The sequence below is a fragment of the Megascapheus bottae genome, chromosome 7 (genome assembly GCF_031878675.1).
Source record: "Megascapheus bottae isolate mThoBot1 chromosome 7, mThoBot2.hap1, whole genome shotgun sequence".
Classification (NCBI taxonomy): domain Eukaryota; kingdom Metazoa; phylum Chordata; class Mammalia; order Rodentia; family Geomyidae; genus Megascapheus; species Megascapheus bottae.
The window spans coordinates 67,115,063-67,136,146 of record NC_143515.1 but is presented as its reverse complement, the minus strand read 5'-3'; the positions used below and the strand labels follow the sequence as shown (position 1 = coordinate 67,136,146).

Genomic DNA, 21,084 nt, shown 5'->3' with positions numbered 1-21,084 from the left:
TTAGCTACGCAGGAGGCTGAGATCTTAGGATCATGGTTCAAAACCGGCCCAAGCAGGAAAGTCCATGAAACCTTTCTTTTTTTTTTTTTTGGTTGGTTGGTTGGTTGTAGGTCCATGGAATGCTCATCTTCAATTCACCAGCATAATCTGGAAGTGTAGGTATAGGTATGGCTCAAGTGGTATAGCATCATCCTTGAATAAAAACGCTAAGGGGGCCGGGAGTTTGGCCTAGTGGTTAAAGTGCTTGCCTAGCATGCACAAAGACCCGGGTTCGATTCCTCAGTACCACATACATAGAAAAAAGCCGGAAGTGGTGCTGAGGCTCAAGTGGTAGAGCTCTAGCCTTGAGAAAGTCCAAGGACAGTGCTCAGGCCCTAAGCTCAAGCCCAGGACTGGCAAAACAAAAACAAAAACAAAAACACTAAGGGACAGTATCCAAGCCCTGAGTTCATGCTGCAGGACCAGCACACTCAACATGAAATAAATAGGAAAGTACATTTGTTAGCACATAGGCACTAAATAGCAGTGCACACACAACACAGACTCACTAAACAAACACTTTGATACTTTGAAACATAGAACTTACCCTGACCAATGGATAAGTCATCCAAACAAAAGCTCAACAAAGAAACCTCAGAACTGAAGTCACCAGAGATCATAAGGACTTAACAGATATCTTCAGCACCTGCTCACTACAAATTCTTATCAGCTCATGGAACATTTTCCAAAATTATATTTTAGGACATAAAGCAAATCTTACTAAAAACCAAAAAATTGAAATGACTTCCTGTATTTTCTCAAACCATATAGCACTTAACTAGAACTCAACAGCAAAAGACACGACAGAAAACCATCAAGTGTATGAAGAATGAAGAAACTGTTGGATTTCAAGTGGGTCACTGAAGAAATAGAGAAATCAAGAAACTTTTTTTTTTTTTGCCAGTCCTGGGCTTGAGCTCAGGGCCTGAGCACTGTCCTTGGACTTTCTAAAGGCTAGAGCTCTACCACTTGAGCCTCAGCACCACTTCCGGCTTTTTTCTATGTATGTGGTACCAAGGAATCGAACCCGGGTCTTCATGCATGCTAGGCAAGCACTTTAACCACTAGGCCAAACTCCCAGCCCTCAAGAAACTTTTATAACAATGAAAATGTACATGCAACCTACTAGAACCATTAGGATCTAGCAAGGCAGTGAAATTTACAGCTATGAGTTCCTATATTAAAACAAAACAACTGGGTGAGGTAGCTCACACCTGTAATCCTAGCTACTCAGGAGGTTGAGATCTGAAGATCAAGGTTCAAAGTCAGCCCTGGCACAAAAGGACCTGAGATTCTTATCTCCAGTTAACCTCTAGAAAATGGGAAGAAGACCTTGGCTCAAGGGTAGGGCGGTAGCCTTGAGCTGAGTGCCCTACCCTTGACCTGAAGAGCTCAGGGACAGTGACCAGGCCAAGTTCAAGCCCCATGACCCACAACAACAACAACAACAAAATAAAAACAAAAGCAAAAATACACCCAGCATAGGAATACACCTCAAGCTGGGTGCCAGCGGCTCATGCTATAATCCTTACTACTAAGAAGACTGAGATCTGAGGAGTGCAGTTTGAAACCAGACTAGGCTGGTAAGTTCATGAGGCTCTTATCTCCAGTTAGCCACTAGAAAACCAGAAGTGAAGCTGTGGCTCAAAGTGGTAGAATGCTAACTTTGAGCAAAAAGCTCATGGACAGCCTTCAGGCCCTAAGGTCAAACCCCATGATAAACACACACACACACACACACACACACACACACACACACACACACCATCTCAAGCTTCTAGAAAAACATAAACAAGCCAAACCCAAAAATGATAGAAAGCAATAATAAATGTCAGTACAGATATTTGTGAAATGGAGACTAAATGACTATACAAAGAATCAATGAAGCAAAAATTGGTTCTTTGAAAAGTAAATAAAATTAATAAACCCCTAAATAATTTCAGTAAAAGGAGAGACAAGATGCAAATGAATAAAATCAGAGATGAAAAAGGAATATCACTACAGATACCAGAGCTCTCCAAAGGATCATGAGAAAATATTTAGAAAACCTAAAATCAAATAAAATGCAAAATTTAGAAGAAATGGTGGCACTGTGGCTCTAGTAGAGCACTAGCCTTGAGCTGAAGAGCTCAGAGACAGCACCCAGGACCAGAGTTCAAGCCCCATGATCGACAATAAATAAACTAATAAGCAAACATATAAATAAATAAATTTACAAGAAATGGATGTTTTCTAAGTACAGTTGGCCTACCAAAATTTAACCAAGAAGATATAAACCACTTCAACACATCTACAACAAGCAATGTCATTGATGCATTAGAATCTCAACAAAGAAAAGCCCAGGACCCGATGGATCCACACTAGATTCTCTTTGATCTTGGAGAAGGACTAACTGATTCTCCTCAGGTTCTCTTCTGAACACTGTCAAAATCATTCTGTGAAGCAAGAACACTCATTCCAAAATGAGACAGGAGTGCAACAACAAAGGAATCACTGACTATCCTCACTGATGAACAGTGATGCAAAAAATTTTCAATGAAATTATTGCAAACAACACATTCAAAAGATACTAAGATCAAGTTGGTTTTACCCTAGGAATGCAAGTATGGGTTCAAGTACATAAATCAACAAAATGTAATATTACAGAAATTGGACCAAGGAGAAAAACATTCATGACCATCTCAATGAAGAAAAAGTCTTTAACAGAAGTAAGCACCTTTTTATGAGGAAAGCTCTGAAGAACTGAGGAACAGAAGAAATGTATCTGAACTTACCAAGGGATATTTATGACAAACCTGTAGACAACATCATAGTAAATTGGGGGAAAAGTGAAATTATTTCCCCTAAAGTCAGGTACAAGGCAAGAATGTTCACTCTCCTTATTGAATTCATAGCCAGAGCAGTAACATAGGAAAAAAGGTACTGAATAAATAAGGAAAGAAGAAGTCAATTTTTTCCAATTTGCAGACAATATGATCCTTTATAGACTCCACACACTCTATAAAAAACACTTCTATATTAGTTAGACACTTTCTGAAATATAGCAGGATATAAAACTGGCACTCAAAAATCAGGGCCAGGAGCGTGGCCTAGTGGTAGAGTGCTTGTCTAGCATGCATGAAGCCTTGGGTTCGATTCCCCATATCATATACACAGAAAAAGCCAGAAGTGGGGTCAAGAGTTTGGCCTAGTGGTAGAGTGCTTGCCTACCATACACGGAAGACCCTGGTTCAATTCCTCGATACCACATACATAGAAAAAGAAAAGCTGGAAATGGTACTCAAGTGGTAGAGCTCTAGCCTTGAGAAAGTCCAATGACAGTGCTCAGGCCCTGAGCTCAAGCCCAGGACTGGCAAGAAAGAAGAAAAGAAAGAAAGAAAGAAAGAAAGAAAGAAAGAAAGAAAGAAAGAAAGAAAGAAAGAAAGAAAGAAAGAAAGAAAAGAAAGAAAGAAAGAAAGAAAAAGAAAGAAAGAAAGAAAGAAAGAAAGAAAGAAAGAAAGAAAGAAAAGAAAGAAAGAAAAGAAAGAAAGCAAGCAAGCGAGCCAGAAGTGGTGCTGTGGCTCCAGTAGTAGAACACTAGCTTTGGAAAAGCCCAAGGACAGTGCTCAGGCCTTGAGTTCAAGCCCCAGAACTGGTCAAAAAAACAACAAGAAAGAACAACTCAGTAGCTTATCAGAGGATGGGATGAGCAGGGAAATTCCTAAAGTAATACATGCTACTTCCTTATTTCTTGGGGAAGGAGACCCACGTAGCTAGCTGGTAGAGATGACCACGTGTCCTCTAGCTGGGTGGAGTGGTGTTTACATGTAACTTGAGCCTGCTCACATCTTTTGCTGTGCCTTGCTCCAGTGACCACTGTGTGTCACACACAGGCAGCTCAGCCACCTCTGCCCTATGTGACCCATCTTCCAGGCCTCCAGATCACTGTTTTTTTTCTTGTGTTCTCTCCAACCAGTAGAGGACCACATTGTCCTTGTGGTTACATCCCTGTCAGAGCACATAGCAGAGCAGTGGCCTAGGTGCCAGTGGTCCAGCTGCTCCATTGGCCTTCAACCCTGCCTAACCATCCACAGAACTTCCTGGAGGGGCAAGCCCAGGCTCAGCTAATCACCATCAAGCTCCCTGGCTCTCTTATTACCACACCTGCCTGCCCACTCTGGCATTTCTGCCAGCAACTTCCTGCCTCATAGTGTCTTCCAGATCCTCCTTCTTGCCCAGCTGTCTCCCAGAAGTCTCAGTGAATGGAAGGGTTCCTGACTCGGATTGATGCTGACTTCCTTCCCATCAGGCTCCAGTACCACCAGTAAATCAAAGGCTGTCTGGTCCTTGTATCAAGGCCCTGGGGAATCTCCAACTGTTAAGTCCTTAAGAGGCTCTGGAATGTTCGACAACAGTGAGGACCATCTAGTTAAGTGGTCCACTTTGGTGTTTCTCATCTGGCTCCTAACCCAGCAAGGGTACAGGGTGTAATAAAGCAGAAAGGGTCGCCTGGAGGAGAGCAGGTGGAAGGAGAAGCCACTAGCAGGCTGGGAAAGCAGCTTTGAAGACAAGGGCTCCAGAACACAGTTGCCTGGATTTGAGACAGGTTAGGGAGAAGATCTGAGCTAGAGACCAGGAAAACAGTGATGTCTTCAGCTGGAGATGGAACCCAAGTGTGGCTGTTGAAATGAAAAATATCTGGGAATGCTTTGGTGGAGATACAGGTAAGCAGGAGTTGGGGTTCAGTGCTGAGGACACTGACCACAAGTGCGGTGTTGCATCCAGGGTTCAGAGACAAAGGGACTACAAGATTCATCCTGTTACACCCGCTGTCTAGGCTGGGTTATACCTACTGTTCTGGCCCAGCATGGAGGTGGTGAGCACCTTTTTCAGTTTCAAAAATGTCATTTGGGTCAGGCACAGATGCCTCACACTTTGTAATCCTAACTACTCTGGAGGCTGAGATGTGGAGAGGGCAGCCAATTTGTAGGCCAGTCAAGGCAGAAAAGTCAGAGACTTCATCTCCAAAAAGCAGGGCTGGAAAGGCATGGTTCAAGTTGTAAATTGCCAGCCAAGAAAGCAAGACCCTGTGTTGAGTACTGACAAGCAAACTAAATTAAAGGTCTCTATTTTGATAACATATGGCCATGTTACTCAAAAGAAACTCCATGGGCCGCGGCTGTGAGTATGGCCTAGCTGTACAGGGCTTGCCCAGCATTCATGAAGCCCTGGGTTCGATTCTTTGGTACCACATACACAGAAAAAGCCAGAAATGATGCTGTGGCTCAAGTGGTAGAGTGCTAGCCTTGAGAAAGTCCCAGGACAGTGCCCAGACCCTGAATTCAAGCCCCAGAACTGGCAAAAGAAAGAGAAATAAAGCAAGCAAGCAAGCAAACGCCTAGGGTAGGAAATACATATAATCATCCTCAGGCAAAATCCTTTTCATTCACCTGCTTTACCCTCTTTCCATTCCCTTCTTAGATAACTACACTTTCACCTTCGCTGGTTTCTTTGTCCCTGCTGCCATGTCTGTCTCTCCATCCTCTTTACTCCCAGGGAGTGGATCCATCCCCTCCTGCTCCCACAAGTCACTGGGCTGGCAGCAGGTGGTCCGGGTTGGGTGAGCACGGGCTCCAGACAGCCAGGGAAGCTGGGTGACGTGGGGGCAAAGCTCTTGCGCTCTTGGAATCTCAGTTCTTCCTGGGACAAACGGCCGTCAAACAAGTGACCCCAAATACCCCTAAGAATCCGCATCCATTCTATTCATTTGTCGGAATTACTAGCTACAGATGGCAAGAACCTCAGAAAAGAAAGTTGTGTGTGAGTGTTGGGGGGGGGGGGCCAGCGCCCCGCGCCGAGGCTGGGGCCGGGCTCAGCGGGGCCTTCGGAGAACCGACCCGCGCCAGGCCCGCGCCAGCCCCGCCGCCTGCAGAGGGCGCCGCAGACACACCGACGGCCGAGCGCGGGCCGGGCCGGGTGCAGAGCCGCCGCAGCTCCTAGCCCGGGCTTCCCAGGGGGGGGCGCCGGGCCGGAGCCGAGGGGGATGGAAGGCCGAGGAAAGAGAGCCGACGGAAAGGCCTGCAGCCCCCGGAGACCGGCCGCCACCGCCGACCGAGCCTCAGTTTCCTCGCTGATACAGTGGAGCCATCGACGGGCGCACTTCGGGTAAGGGGGCGCCGGGAACTCGGGGAGCGCTCCCCAGGCGGGGCGGAGGGGCGGTGGGATTTGTAGGCACCCCCGGTCCTGACGGCCCCCTGCCCGCCCTGTGCCCACCCCTCGCCCGTCTGCTCAGCAGAGACCTGGGTTCATCGCGGAGGCTCGGCTGTGCCAGGCCGGACACCTGAGCCGCTGCCGCCGCTGGGACCGCAGCTGCCCGACGCGAGGCCGCGCCCGGGCCGTGACCGGGAGTCCAGGCACACTTGGCGGGGCAGAGGAGGCGGAGGTCGCTCGCTCGCTCGCTCGCCCGCTCGGGGGCGGCGTCTCCCTCCCTCCGCGCCCGCTCCCCGCCCGCGGTCACCTGGCGCTCGGCGCGGCGCGGGCGGGGGCGCGCGGGGCGGGGCCGGGGGCGGGCGCAGCCCGGCGCCCCGCGGGAGGCCGGCCACGTGACGCCCGCCGCCCCGGCTCCGGCCCCTGGAGGTGGCGGCGGGCGCGGAGCCCCGGCCGCGCGGGACTGGCCGTCGGGGCTCCATGCCATGGAGAAGCTGGCGGCCGGGCTGGCCGGCCTGCGCTGGAGCATGGGCGCCTTCCCGCTCGACCTCATCGTCAGCCGCTGCCGCCTACCCACGCTCGCCTGCCTCGGGCCAGGTACTGGGGTGACTCGTGGAACGGGGGAGGATTGGGGAACCCCGAGGGCTCCGCCGGCAGGAGGTGGCGGGACCGTGCGCGGACGGGGAGGGCGCCCTCCTCGCCCTCCCTCCAGCGGCTCCTGGCGCGCCTCCCCGGGACCCCCGGGACCCCCGGGACCCCTCCTAGGTACAGAAGGGCGCCGGGGCAGAGACGGGCTGGGGCCCAGCATTGAGTTTTCCAGCCCCCTTGGGACCTGGAGGGCGGGCCGAGCCTCGGCGGCCGCCCCGTCGGGGCGCCCCCTTTCCCCCTCTCCACCAGCCCCCCGCCGGCCGCGCCCCTTTGTCTCGGCCTCGCTCCGACGTCCTCCCGCACCGCCGGCCTCCGCCGCTCCTCGCCTCCTTTGGGACGAGTCCACGGCCCTCGTTCGCGTCCCGGGAGCAGCAGCCTCCGGGGGGCGACCTTGGGGAGAGGCTCGGCGTCTCCCCCGGGACCCCCGGCCCTCCCCCGCCTCGCGCCCTGCTTCCCCGGGGGCCCCTGTGCCCCGCCGCCGCCGATGGGACCGTTCCTGGAGGCCGGAACGGGGCGCCCGGCGGCTGCGTGGAGCGGGGGACCGCGGGGGCGGGGTGGGGGAGGGGCGGGATCGGGGCTGGCAGCCCGGCCGGGGGTTTTGTGTGTGAGAAGAATAGGGTTTGGCCCGCGTTGGCACGCTCGCTTCCCTGAATGCTAATGGGGCTCTGCCCTGCGCCGCTGCCCCGAATCCCGGAGCATCCCCGGGCAGGGCATCGGGCAGCAGTGCCTGCAGCCCAAGCTGCGCCCTTCGGGTGGTCACTGCACAGTGACCCCGAGTCTGTCCGTGTGGGCCAAAAGGCCCTAGAGAACCCAAGGACCTGCTCTCCGGCCCTCTTCTCACGCACCTTCTTGGCCACCCCGACTCTTGAGGGTCATTTCTGAGTTCCTCTGTCCGGCCTGGGTCTCCTTTGTCGTTCCCTGACACCTTTGGCACCTCTGTCTCGTCCTCTGCTGGCCATTATAATGGTGCCTTTTTTGTTGTAGTACGCTGGCTGTCTTTGAGCAAAGTACTCTTGTCTCACAAAGATTATACGGACGGATCCACTGAATAAATGAATGAATGATGAACAGAGGAACAATGGAGTGACAGCTTAGCTGAATGTGTCTTTCGTCACTTTGGGAGTGTGAAGGTGTGGTGACATTTGTGTCTAAAGGATCCTGGGCCCTGCGCACTTGGATGGCTTCCCCCGTGGGACTTGTGTGTGGATGGCAAGCCCCTGCTAAATTGTTGGTGGTGCACACAGCTGTTAGTGCATCCCGCATAGCTTTGCACTGTGTTCCTGTGGAAATGTGGATGGGGCTTAGGCAAGTTCTAGAAAGAGATGGCAGAGTTGAGGACACCTTCTTCTGTCTCAGAAAGTGAGGAGGGGCGGCAAGTTTGGCCTAGTGGTAGAGTGCTTGCCTAGCATGCACAAAGAAGGGGGTGCGATTCCTCGAGTACCACATACATAGAAAAAAAGCCAGAAGTGGTGCTGTGGTTCAAGTGGTAGAGCTCTAGTCTTGAGAAAGTCCAAGGACAGTGCTCAGACCCTGAGCTCAAGCCCACCACTGGTTCCCCCCCTAAAAGTGAGGCGAGGATGAGAAGGTTTAGGCAACATCCTTCCTACACACACACACACACACACACACACACACACACACACAGGCCCTCCCTGCAGGAATTGAATTCTGCCTATCCCCCCCTCCCCCCATACACCTCTTGCATACATTTTATGAAGCCCTAGCCCCAGGCAGAGCCAACCATTCCCCATTTGGTCAGCTGGCAGAAATGTAGTAAGTTGCATGTGAGGGGGCTGGGAAGTGGGCATCCCCAACCCCCACCCGGTCCACCAGCTGCAGCCAGGAGACGCCCACAGCCTCCTGGAAGCTGGGCTGCCGCGCCTGCTCCCCTGGAAACGGTTGCTGGGCTTGGAGCCTCCAGCACCTCTGCCCCACTGCAGCTTTCTCCAGACCAGGCTTCCCCCCGCGTCCCCCCCACCCCCTGCTGCCTTCCAACCCAGCACCCCTCGATCCCCCAATCACGGTCCCTATGCTCTGGAGGCCCAAGAAGCAGCTTTGCTGAAATGGGCTTTATGGGGTGTCTGGAGACTCCTCTCCTGTCCTTTGAGGTTTCTGAATGTACAAGACTCACAGTGGCAGTGAGCAGAGAGGAAAAGCCGCATGTGACAGAGCCAGTGATCAGCTTGCTGGCCTGCGTAACCCACTCATCTCTCTAGGGAACTCTCACAGCTTGGACCCACAAAATATGCTTTCTTCTCTCTGCCCCAGTAAGGCTCTCCTTGCATGGTCTGGTCACTGACATAGAGGGAGGTGGAAATTCTCCTGGTCTTGTCAGGATGAAAGTGTCTCTCACCCTCTTCCAACCCTAGCCCACCCCCCCAGACTTTCTCCCATCTCCCCAGGGACTCAGGATGCCTGGAGGGCAGAGGCTAGTTGGGCTTATCTCTTGGGAATCTGCAGCCTGAGCCTAGGCTGAGACAGCAGCGCTCTCATGGATGATGAATGAGGGTCTTGGCTGTGCTGGTTGCTGAGGCTCCTTTGGGAGTCAGGGCTCTGAGATGCTTGAGCTGGATTCAGGGCCCAAAAGGCCACAGCTGGCAGCATGCCTGTCCCTTGGGTATTGCTGACCTGAACAGAGATCATGGGAAGCTGTCCCTAGGCGGGGTCTTGGTGAAGAGGTCACTCAGTCTGTACTTTGTACCCTATCTAACCTCTCCTTTTCCTTTCCCTCCTCCTCTGCCCTCTTCCCACTCAGGGGAGTACGCTGAGGGCGTCAGTGAGCGAGATGTGCTGCTCATCCACTCCTGCCGCCAGTGGACAACGGTGACAGCTCATGCCCTGGAGGAGGGCCACTATGTGATCGGGCCCAAGATTGACATTCCCCTGCAGTACCCAGGTGTGTCCAGCCAGGGCCAGATGGCATAAAGCCTTGGGGGGGGATAGAGTTGGGCTGCGCCTGCAGGTAGAGGGTATGCAGGGAGCACTGAGGATGAACAATGGGGAGAGGGAGCGAGGATGTGGCTAGCAGGGTGCCCACAGCGCCATGGTTAGAGGTGGTGCCCAGGGGTTTTCATACTGTTCTGTGCAACCTTGGGTTTCTAGAGAGGAGGCCCTCAAGTTTGTAGACCTTTGGTTCCCACCTTATTTTTTAAAAGTATTTTAAAGTAATGAGTAAGTGAGGTCTTACCACCTTCCTAGGCACCGGTGGCTCATGCCCCGCTACTCAGGAGGTTGAGATCTGAGGATTTGGGCTCACAGTCAGCTTGGGCAGACAGTTCCAGGAGACTTTCTAGTAGCAGAAACAGGAAGTAGAGGTGTGGCTCACTGCCAGCTTTGAGTAGAAAATGAACTCAGGGCCCACCCCCCATAAAAGTTAGAGGTAGAGGCAGGGCTTCCTGACCTGGGGTTCTGTCCTGGGCCTGCAGGGATTCAGAACTTGATCTGACTAGGAATTTCCTAGTCTGGCATTGGTTTAGGGGAGAGGCTCCAGATTTTCTTAGGACACACACACACACACACACACACACACATTCTTATGCATTTGGTGATAGACATCATTTGCAGAAGTGTGACTCATTGCTGGGACTGGGGTGACCATTTCAACTGTGCACTTAAAACTCTGGGAAACCAAGGCATAATAGTCCCCTAGGAAACCTTGTATGAGTCCAGACACCCCTCTTCCCTTCCTCTCTTTTGGTGCCCTCAGTGGGCATTGTGTATACAGGGGGCTGTGGGGCAACAGCTGGATAGTGGGAGTGGCTCTCCATGGGGGCGGGGAGGGTCCTGTCACCAGTTAACAAGGAGGCTGTGAGTGCAGCTCCCTGCAGAGCCTCTCTCCCGATGAATTAATAATGCCGCTTGGGGTGCAGTGGCCAGCCACTTGCAGACCCAAGGCCAGTGGGGGAGGGGATGTGGGAGGAGTGGGGGCGCTGCACAGTGACCCTTGTCTCCAGGCTGCGGTCAGCCTCACCACTCAGAGCCTGGGAGGTTAGTCCTGTAAGGTAGTCCCAGCCCCTGGTGTGGGGTGGGCAAGGGGCCTGTCATCTTCCCCAAGTGTGCCCGCTTTCCCAGCCATGGCCTTGAACTAAGGGAAATCGAAGCCCAGAGATGACATAATTTGCAGAGGCAAACTCAGCTAGTTGGTGCAGGGCTGGGATTCAGCCAGGACTGTCCAACTTCTAAAGCCCATGTTCCCACCAGTTAAAAATATTTTTTTTCAGTTGTTTTATTCTCCGGGGCTGAGTACTGTCGGGGCCTTAAGCATGCTGGGGAGTACCCTGCCCCTGAGGGGTGCTGTGGGTCAGGCCTGGGGAGAGGGGGGACCCATTTGCTGCAGTGCCCAAGGTGCTCATTCTGGACAGGAGGATGAGCATGAGGGCAAGGGGAAGTGGGGGCGCAGTCTCCAGAGCCCTGGGGGCTCTGAGAAAGCTGCTGGGCGGGGAAGGCTTCCTGGGGCCAGAGCATGGCTCCCTGGAGTTTCCCTTCCTTCCTCCCCGCTATGACCAGCTCCAGGAGGCTAAAGGGGCAGTGCTGGCTGCCATGGTTACATCGATCTTCCCAGCCACATCTCCGCCTCCCCTGCTCCAGCCCCAACTTGGCTCTACACTGCCCCACAGCGGCCGAGGACATTTCCCTTCCTGGCTGCAGGCATGGCATGTGTGTGTGGGTGTGTCTGTGTGCATGGCCGTTCACTGTCACCTGGCAGTACCCCTTCCCCCAAACCTTTTCCTCCAAGTGCCCTCCTTCTCTTGGCAGTGCTAGAGATTGAACTCAGGGATTTGCACTTTAAATAAGCACTTTCCTACTTCAACCATGCCTCCAGTTCTTTTGTTTTTATCTTGTTTTTCAGATAGAGTCCGCTGCTTATTGCCCAGGCTGGTATAGCTTGGACTCACCAATTCCTGCCTCTACCTCCTCAGTAGCTGAGATTACAGGCACATACTAGAATACCTGGCAAGGGTTTCATTTCTTTTTTTGTTTTGTTTTGCCAGTCCCAGGTCTTCCAGCATGCTAGGCAAGCACTCCACCACTAGGCCAAACTCCCAGCCAAGGTTTTCTTTCTTTCTTTTTTTTTTTTTTTGCCAGTCCTGGGGCGTGAACTCAGGACCTGGACACTGTCCTTGGGCTTTCTCAAGGCTAGAGCTCTACCACTTGAGCCACAGCACCACTCCTGGCTTTTTTTATGTATGTGGTACCAATGAGTCAAACCCAGGTCTTTATGCATGCTAGGCAAGCACTCTACCACTAGGCCAAACTCCCAGTCCCAAGGGTTTCATTTTTTTCTTTCTTTCTTTCCCTTCTCCTCCTCTTCCTCCTCCTCCTCCTCCTCCTCCTCCTCCTCCTCCTCCTCCTCCTCCTCCTTCTACTCCTCCTCCTCCTTCTTCTTTTTTGTGGGTCATGGGGCTTGAACTTGGTCTGGGCACTGTCCCTGAGCTCTTCAGCTCAAGGCTACCACCCTACCTTTGAGCCAGGCCCCACTTCCTGTTTTCTAGAGGTTAATTGGAGATAAAAATCTCAGGTTCTTTTGTGCCTGGCCTGGCTTTGAACCTTGATCCTCAGATCTCAGCCTCCTGAGTAGCTAGGATTACAGTTATGAGTCACTGTGCCGGGCCCAAGGGTTTTCTTTTTTTTTTTTTTTTTTTTTTTTTTGCCAGTCCTGGGCTAGAGCTCAGGGCCTGAGCACTGTCCTTGGACTTTCTCAAGGCTAGAGCTCTACCACTTGAGCCTCAACACCACTTCTGGCTTTTCCTATGTATATGGTACCGAGGAATCAAACCCGGGTCTTCATGCATGCTAGGTAAGCACTCAGCCACTAGGCCAAACTCCCGTCCCGGATTTTATTTCTTAAAGAAAAAAAAAATCCCCACATCTTAGCATGCCATTTGTAGTCTTTCTAAGTCTGCACAGCAGTCTGCTCCTTTTTCTGTCCTTTAGTCCTGCATAGTCTTGGACAGGCCATCTACTTTGTGTCCAGATCATTGCTGTGCCATTTCTTTGAGCTTCTTTGAGTGGCACACACATTCTCTAAAGTGTCTTTTCATCCTAAAGTATTCAATGATGCACACACAGTCTGCTCAGCAGGTTTCTCCTAACCTATAGGTCCTCTAGCTCTTTTGCCTTGTCTGCCTGAATGTGTGTTGCTCTCACTGGTACTCAAGGTCTCACCCACTGTGCCTGGCTTTCCTGGCATGTAGACTTGTTTATGCAACTGGTTAGTGCTTGACAGTGCATTCATTGCATGGATGTTTTTGGAGTACCCAAGTGAACTGTGATGAAGCAAACTTTGAATGTCACCTGCCTTCTCTCCATCTGTTGTTTCCTTCACCAGTTCCAGGCTCTTCTACAACACAAAGCCTAGAAGGAGGCCACTGTGGAGGCAGCCTGCTTTGCACTCATGTGGGTGGGCACAGTGGGTGGCCAGTGAGGTGAGAGTTCAGATGCCATGTCAGCTTCCTGTCTGTCAGCTTCAAGTCTGTGTCTACTGAGCACTTGCTGACTTGGCAAAATGGGCAGCTGCAGGTTAGGTCAGCTCCTCTAAGGCAGGAGGCTTTGTGGGCTCAGATCAGAAGCAAAGTGGGATTGGATGTTGGCTACTCGGGGTCTGTGTTCACAGCTGGGTGGGAATGGCTCTCCCTGAGCCTCCAAGGCTTGGGGCTGGGCCCTGATCTGCACAGAGCATCTGTGTGGACCTGCAACCCAAGGATGCCAAGAAGGCCAGAGCCAGGTAAGGCATATCTATCCCAGCCCTGTTAAAGGAGGACCTGTAGTGCCAAAGAAGGGGGAACTTTGCTGAGGTCACACACATTATGCAACATGGCCCCTTTGTGCACAGATAGCTGTTGGTGGTTTACAAATCTTATCCAGAGGTTGGGCTGGGACCAAGTCAGCTCCCTCATGCCATGCAAAGGCCAGCTACATGGCCAAATGTTTGGGGCTGGTCTGCGGTTGGGTGTTTAGAGGCAGGCAGGTACCCTCTCTGCACACCCAGAAAATGGACTCCAGTTGCTTTCCTCCTCCCTGAGGCTTGAGCCAGATGACCAGCCCCTTGTCACCTGTGAGAGTTCACACCTAACCACCTAGGATCCAGAGATAGTGGCAAAAGTGAGGGTAGCCACAAATATGGGTCACAGGAGCTCCTGGGATGCAGAGCAGGCCCCCTGCAGGAAAACCCACCCACAGCCCCTGTCCTGTGCAGGGAAGTTCAAGCTCCTGGAGCAGGCCCGGGATGTACGGGAGCCTGTGAGATACTTCAGCAGCGTGGAGGAGGTGGCCAGTGTCTTCCCTGACCGCATCTTTGTGATGGAAGCCATCACCTTCAGTGTCAAGGTCAGTCCTCTGTGCCAGGCACAGTGTGTCCTCACATTGGCCCCACCTCAGGGGGTGACTCTGAAATGTGTTGCCCTGTCTTTGAGGGCCTTTGGGACAGTTAGACCAGTCCCAGCGAACAAGGGTGTAAGACACTCTGGGAAAGAAGCAGCCTTTGCCGTCTCATTCACATTTCCTCCACATACCTTGCGGGTGGGAATCAGGGCAGGGTGAGGGTGGCTGTGATCATCCTTATGTGTTCAGAGAGCTCCTTGCTGTCCCTTTTCTTATCCATTTCTCCTCCAAGTAGCCTTGAATGAGTGGACCGTTAGTAACACTCCAGTAGTGAAGACAATGTAATAGAATTTGCTGCTTACTGAATGCTTTCCAAGTACCTGCATATATGTACAGTAGGAGTGATTGAATGAAGTAACCCGGAGTAGCTATTTAAGGCTGCAGAGATGGGGCCTTTACCAGGCCCAAGTTTGCTGCCCTCGAGGACTGCTCATTTGTCCTGGCTGATCCTGGGGGACAGGTGTGTGGCTTTCCTTGGGACTCTGCTTAATGCCTCGCTGGGTCTTTGGGATCCCCAGGTGGTATCGGGCGAGTTCAGCGAGGACAGCGAGGTGTACAACTTCACGCTGCACGCGGGCGACGAGCTCACGCTCATGGGCCAGGCCGAGATCTTGTGTGCCAAGACCACCAAGGAGCGCTCGCGCTTCACCACGCTGCTGCGCAAGCTGGGCCGCGCGGGGCCGCTGGCCGGGATGGGAGGCCCCGGGGCGGCCGGCGCTGCAGGCGGCAGCGCCAGGCCCATCAAAGGCAAGATGCCCTGCCTCATCTGCATGAACCATCGCACCAACGAGAGCCTGAGCCTGCCCTTCCAGTGCCAGGGCCGCTTCAGCACGCGCAGCCCTCTGGAGCTGCAGATGCAGGAGGGTGAACACACGGTGCGCGCCATCATCGAGCGCGTGCGGCTGCCGGTGAACGTGCTGGTGCCCAGCCGGCCGCCGCGCAATCCCTACGACCTGCACCCGGTGCGCGAGGGCCACTGCTACAAGCTGGTCAGCATCATCTCCAAGACCGTGGTGCTGGGGCTGGCGCTGCGCCGCGAGGGCCCCGCGCCGCTGCATTTCCTGCTGCTCACCGACACGCCGCGCTTCGCGCTCCCTCAGGGGCTGCTGGCCGGGGACCCGCGCGTCGAGCGCCTGGTGCGCGACAGCGCCTCCTACTGTCGCGAGCGCTTCGACCCCGATGAGTACTCCACGGCCGTGCGCGAGGCGCCCGCCGAGCTCGCCGACGAGTGCGCCAGCCCGCGCCGTGCGCGCCTCTGCCTGCCCGCGCTGCGCACCCCCGCTCTCGCCCGCGCGCCCGGCGCGCTCGGGCTGGTCCTGCCGGCGCCCGCCAGCGACAGCGACCAGGAGTACGTGAGCCCCGACTGGGCCGGGGCGCCCCAGCCCCCTGCGCCGCCCGTGGAGATTCCCTATGAGGAGCTCTGGGCGCACCAGGCACCCGAGAGCCTTGCCACCGAGGGCCGCGGCCGGCCGCCGCCAGAACCCGACCTCATCTCCTTCGGGGGCACGGGGCTCCCGCGTCGAGACTCTGAAGCGCCTCCGCCGCCTGTGCCCCCCAAATCCGAGGCAGTAAGTGGGCGCGTCCGGGGCCCACTCCTCCAGGGAAGCGGTTCAGTTTTTAGGGGGCTCAAAAAAAACCCACGGCCCTGAGAGGCAGAAACGTTAAGGTAGCAGGGAGGAGAAAGGGTAGAAACGTGCAGAGCGTTTGCAGGAATACTGGGGGCCATGGCATGGGTGCTGTGGGAACAGAGATGCTAAGAGGCCCAGCCTCCAGGAACTTGGGGGAAGTCTACAGAAGTCCCATGGAGTGTTCAGGGAAACAGGACGTTCCCGGCTGTCACTCCTCTGCTTTAGAATAGGGGCCCAGAGAAGCCCTGCAATGAGGAGAAGCGTTCAACAGTTGCCCAGTGTATTTGCGCACAGGTTGTGTATTTGCGCACAGGTTGTGTCCTGCCCATCCATCATAACACCTGCCTGTGCTCCAGTTACCCACTCTTGGGTACTTGACCAGTGACGGCAGGTCCTTTTCTTGACCTTTGTCCTGTCACATGTGTTTCTCCTTTTCTTTGAGAGGATATCAGCTTTCCAGATAGTTTTTGGTTTATTTACATCTAGGAGATGTGTGTGTTCCAGCAGGGCAATGGGTTGACAGTTGAGGTGGCAGGCAGCACAGTCTCCAACAGAGTGGGCTGGTCAGTCACAGACACGACGGGGGTGCTGGAGTCATGGCCCTCTACCTGCAGGTGAAGGAGGAATGCCGCATGCTCAACGCACCCCCGGTGCCTCCCCGGGGTGGCAGTGGTGGTGGCAGGCTCTCTGGCAGTCCCCCAGTGCCACCCCGCTTTCCGAAGATACAGCCTGTCCACTCACCCAGCTCCAGCCTCTCCTACTACTCCTCCGGCCTCCAGGATGGGTAAGTTTCTCCTTGAGATTTGGGCTGGCCTCAGAGGCACTGGGGAACTAAGACAGGGAGGGTTTTGGGCCCCACAGAGCCCAGCCTGCATTACCCCTTCCTGCCTCTGCTGCTAAGGGATGATGGCTTCCCTCCATCTCTGCTTCTCTCCATGCTGGAACTTAGCTGCAGGAGAGCAAGCTCCTCATGTCTGGTTTTTACTTAATGTAACATAGTTTATTTCCCTTCTTGTTTTTCATGACCTGGGTTGGGGGTGAGGGAAGAAAGAACAGGGCCACCTGAGGGGGTCCCAGACCCCTGGTCTGGCCAGCACTGCCTTGGGGTACTGCTCTGTGAGCATGGGCCTGTCTTCCCTGTCTCAACCTTACCCATCCTGTCTGTACCCACAGGGCGGGTTCCCACAGTGGCAGCGGCTCCCCATCACCTGATGCCTACTCTCTCTACTGTTACCCCTGCACTTGGGGAGACTGCAAGGCCGCAGATGCCCCTAGCCGCCCGCCTACAGGACCTCTGCCCTCCACAACCACGCAGCCCAGCCAAGCCTCCCGTGCCCTCACAGAGCCCCTGAGCAGTCGGGGGGCCTCCTTCTTAGGGGCTGACACTACAGTCAAGACCTACCATGGCTGCCCGCCACTATTCAAGACTTCCCACCCCCAGAAACGCTTTGTTCCCTTTAGTGCTCTCAATCCCTTCTCTGGGCCCACCTACCCATCCGGCCCTTCAACAACCCCTTCTGGGCCCACCCCGACCTCTGGCACCCTGGCTACCTCCAGCCCTGCACATTCCCCAGGGCCTGCCTCCCAGGGCCAGATCTTCTCAGCTGCTCCGCCCTCATCCCCATCTTCCTCTGAGTGGCAGGAACGGGCACTGGAGCCCTTGGATCCCTTTGAGCTGCGACAGGCCAGTTCTGAGCCAGAGCTGCTTTGCTGTCAGGAGCCCAGAGCTGTGGGGGTTCCTGGACCCCGTCTTTCACCTCTTGGTCCCCCTAAAGTCCTTGAGCCGGAAGGCTTGGTGCTGAGGCAGGTTCCTACTCCACTGTCACCAGCCACCCTGCAGGGGTCTGAGGCAGGAGGGGCCCGAGTCTTTCTCTCCCAAGGGCCTCCTGCCAGTCCTCGGGAAGGAGCAGCCTCTGGAGGCAGGGATGGCTCATGGCAGCCCCCTGCTGACCTGTCCGCACTTTCCCTGGAAGAAGTCTCTCGGAGCCTGCGCTTCATTGGGCTCTCAGAGGATGTGGTGAGCTTCTTTGCCCGGGAGCGGATCGATGGGAGCATCTTTGTGCAGCTCAGTGAGGACATCCTGGCTGATGACTTCCGCCTCACTAAGCTGCAGGTCAAGAAGATCATGCAGTTCATCAAAGGCTGGCGACCCAAGATCTGAGCCACCCAGCCCACAGCTACCCTATTGGCACAGCTACGGGGCTGGCTCAGGCCCCAGGGCCAGCACTCCAGAGGTGAAGCAGGTCCTGCCCGCAAAGAGACTGCTGAGGCCCAAGACATGGTGGGGAATCCACTTCTCAGGGGTGGACCCTGCAGGGTTGGCATGCTGTGGTAAATACCTGGAGAGGGGGCATGGCTGTGTACCTGGTTTGGTGAGATAGCGTGGTGAAGTGTGGGGGTCAACAGGTGGCCTTTGGGGTGGCAAAATACTACCCTTTGTCCTGCTGCAGACCTTCAGGGACATAGCATACTTTTCAGCCCTGTAGGTTCAGGTTAGAGATGGGCCTGTGACGTATGCACATACCCTCTCTTGCTCTGAAGGCTTTTGGCCTGCAGCTGCCCTGGGGTCAAGGGTGCAGTTTCTGGGTTGGTGAGGTGCCCTTCCTCCCTCTTCTCCCCTATGATTAAGTGCCTGGCCCTGAGCACCCGAGAGTTGACCATAAGCCTGTGTGTGCCACACAGAGAGGCTCCACCTCCAGGCTCTGGATTGAGGGTAGTGAGAGGAGACTCAGTTCTGCTGTAGAGCTACAGCGTTAGAGAGGTAGGTGCTCCCTAGTTTCTGTTCCAGCCTCACCACACCTGGTCATCTGACCTACCCAGTGAGACAGTCTCCAGAGACAGGCAGACCAGAGAGGGTGAAGTCAGGCGCAGGCTGCGGAGCGTCCCCCACCACCCCGCCAGTACTTGCTGATGGACATGTGGTAGGCTTCTTGGTTTCTGTCACTGGAACAAGAGGATGGGTTCAGCTAAGGAAGGAGTGTGGCTTGGGAAAACCTTCCTTTCCTCCTTGGAGTAGTCCTGCATTTGTTCACACACTTCATTCTCAAGCATGGTGACCTGCGTGGCACCCAGAACTATGGTCGTTATGGATAAGCCCCCTCCCCCAACCAGAATCCCATCACGTCTCAGGCCCAGCAGCATCAGAGCCCATTGAGTGAAGCCTTTCTTTGGCCTCACCTGGTCTACTTAGCTATTTATTTCACTAAGGCATGTTGGGCCCCTATAGACTGCCTGGGCTCTGAGGGAGAGGGTAGAGTAGGACACTGATTCTGTGATGTTTGGTTTTGTCCTTCAAGGACTAGGGAAATAAATGCTAGACTGTTGAAGAATAGCGAATGAACTTCCAGGTGTCAGTTGCATTCTTTTGGAGGGTAGTGTGTATGCTCTAGGCAGGAGAGGATTCCAGATGGTGTGTCCTCATGACCCACGCATGTGTCCAGCCTTCAGCCTTTCACTAGCCCCTCCCCTTTACCTCCCACTAAAATGTCAACTCATGCCTACCTGGCAATGAAACCTCAGTGCCACCAACCTGCACCCTGCATGGCAGATAGCCTTGAGGCCTCACATGTAGCCACCTGGTCAGGGCCTTGGTGTCTTTCTTGGGCATCTGAAAATTCCATCTCAGAGATGACTTGGTTGAAGACCTGGCAGTGTACAGCAGAGCCAGAGCTAAGCTCTGGCTTTCCCCCTGCCAGTCCCACAGGGGGGCAGAGGCCGGGGCACCGGAAATTGCTGAGGTTACCATGCAGTATGGTGTCACTTGTATCAGGATTCCACACACTTGTGACTGTGGGCCCACTTAGGAGTCCAGGGGCTTTATTGGACTGGGTACTGTGTACTGGGTACTGACACACAGGGGTCATGCTCCCAGGCCTTGTGCTGCTCCTCCCGCTTCTCTGCCCTCTTGCAGGTTCTTTTATCTCCCACACTCTGGGGCAACCAAGAGGTGCGAGATTTGAGTGTGAAGAGAAACGTTATCCTTCTGTTTAACCCCGACATTCTCACAAGCATATGGAGAAGCTGACAGGCATAGGCATCATTTCATGTGGCCAAGAAGAGAACTGGGTACTGGGGTACAGTGAGGGCTGTCTTTGGGGAGAAGTATTTTAGTTCCATGGCTCTGAATTGCTGTTGCTCTCAGGGCCACCTGCCCAACACATGCATGTGCAGTGCTGCCACGGGCACATAACAGCCCCCTTTCTGGCATCCCACTCATTCTGTTTGGTTGCTGCCTAGAACTTTCCTAACACATTCCTACCCCAAAGGCACAGTGTTTTGTCCCAAAGGAGGGGCTTCAATGAGAAAAAAAGGGACTATGCAGCAGGCTGATTGTGCAGTTTTTTTATTGTTATCCTGTTTGGCTGGCTACAGAATGCCCTTGCCTTCTCTGCCACCGCTGGCCTCCTGGGAGGAAGAGGAAGCAAAGATGGTTCTAGTGGGCTTAGCTGCTGCCTTGGGCCTTGAGGTTTATAAAAGGAGCTCAGGGGTTTCCACGCTTCAATATGCAGTATAAACTAATGCAGTCATACTTCCCCAGGAGAGAGATGAGGCCTGAGTGGAAGGCACTTAGTTTAGGAGCCCAGGCAGGAGCTGGTCTTCTTCTGCTTCCTGATACTTGTAGACAGCACGATGGGAGAAGCAGTTCTGCGGCAGTTAGTGCATGGATGGAGCGCATGGCAGGGAGGGCGGTCACTGGTAGAACTTCTTGCTAGAGCTGCTAGCGTGGTCAAGGAGCAGCTGGCATGGGGTGAACTGACTGCCATAGACAGCTTCGTACTTCCGGAGCCGGTCTACTACCTTCTGAGCACCATACAGATCCACGAAGCGGAAGGGCCCTGGACAGAGACAGAACACGGCTGAGGGAGACGGCCACGGGAGTGCCAGCATAGCACAAGCTCACTTCACCCGTAGACCCCAGACCAACCTCCGAGACAAGGCGGGAAGCCTAGCCCAAAGACGGCTCCAATGTCACCCTCTGCAGGTGTGGCCAAAATCTCTTCCTGCAGGCACAGGACTGCCTCATTCACGAACCTTGTCACCACACGGTACTGGATGTCTTCATCAGAGGAGCTACCAACAGGAAGGGGAGCTTAGCGGGAAGAGGGGAGGGATGCAGAGCTGGGTGCAGAGGGAAAGTGCATGAGGAGTCCCTCACTCTGTAGAGAAGACACAGCCTGGGAGGCCCCTTGGGACAAGAGGACAT

The 21,084-nt window shown here is 54.2% G+C and overlaps 2 protein-coding genes across 2 annotated transcripts in view; one reads left to right on the top strand and one right to left on the bottom strand.

Moving 5' to 3' along the window:
- Positions 1-6,710: 6,710 nt before the first annotated feature.
- Garem2 (GRB2 associated regulator of MAPK1 subtype 2) lies at positions 6,711-18,518 on the top strand. Its single transcript, XM_090336200.1, has 6 exons — positions 6,711-6,822; positions 9,629-9,769; positions 14,069-14,199; positions 14,772-15,821; positions 16,496-16,665; positions 17,055-18,518. Exons 1-6 carry the CDS (start codon positions 6,711-6,713, stop codon positions 18,040-18,042), a joined length of 2,592 nt encoding a protein of 863 aa, XP_090192326.1. The 3' UTR covers positions 18,043-18,518.
- Positions 18,519-20,208: 1,690 nt separating this feature from the next.
- Positions 20,209-21,084, bottom strand: part of Hadha (hydroxyacyl-CoA dehydrogenase trifunctional multienzyme complex subunit alpha) — a 38,042-nt gene continuing 37,166 nt past the window's right edge. Inside the window, exons 19-20 of the mRNA XM_090337337.1 lie at positions 20,806-20,951; positions 20,209-20,716 (exon numbers count right to left, since the gene is read on the bottom strand). Of these exons, the coding sequence (XP_090193463.1) occupies positions 20,571-20,716; positions 20,806-20,951 (292 nt within the window). The 3' untranslated portion in view covers positions 20,209-20,570. The remainder of the gene's footprint in view (positions 20,717-20,805; positions 20,952-21,084) is intronic.

What these genes read in the sequence shown, in the direction of transcription:
- Garem2 (XM_090336200.1), top strand. Translation starts at nt 6,711, where the DNA reads ATGGAGAAGCTGGCGGCCGGGCTGGCCGGCCTGCGCTGGAGCATGGGC. An exon ending in CATTCCCCTGCAGTACCCAG is followed by an intron (nt 9,770 to 14,068) that starts GTGTGTCCAGCC and finishes TGTCCTGTGCAG; the next exon opens with GGAAGTTCAAGCTCCTGGAG. An exon ending in CCATCACCTTCAGTGTCAAG is followed by an intron (nt 14,200 to 14,771) that starts GTCAGTCCTCTG and finishes TGGGATCCCCAG; the next exon opens with GTGGTATCGGGCGAGTTCAG.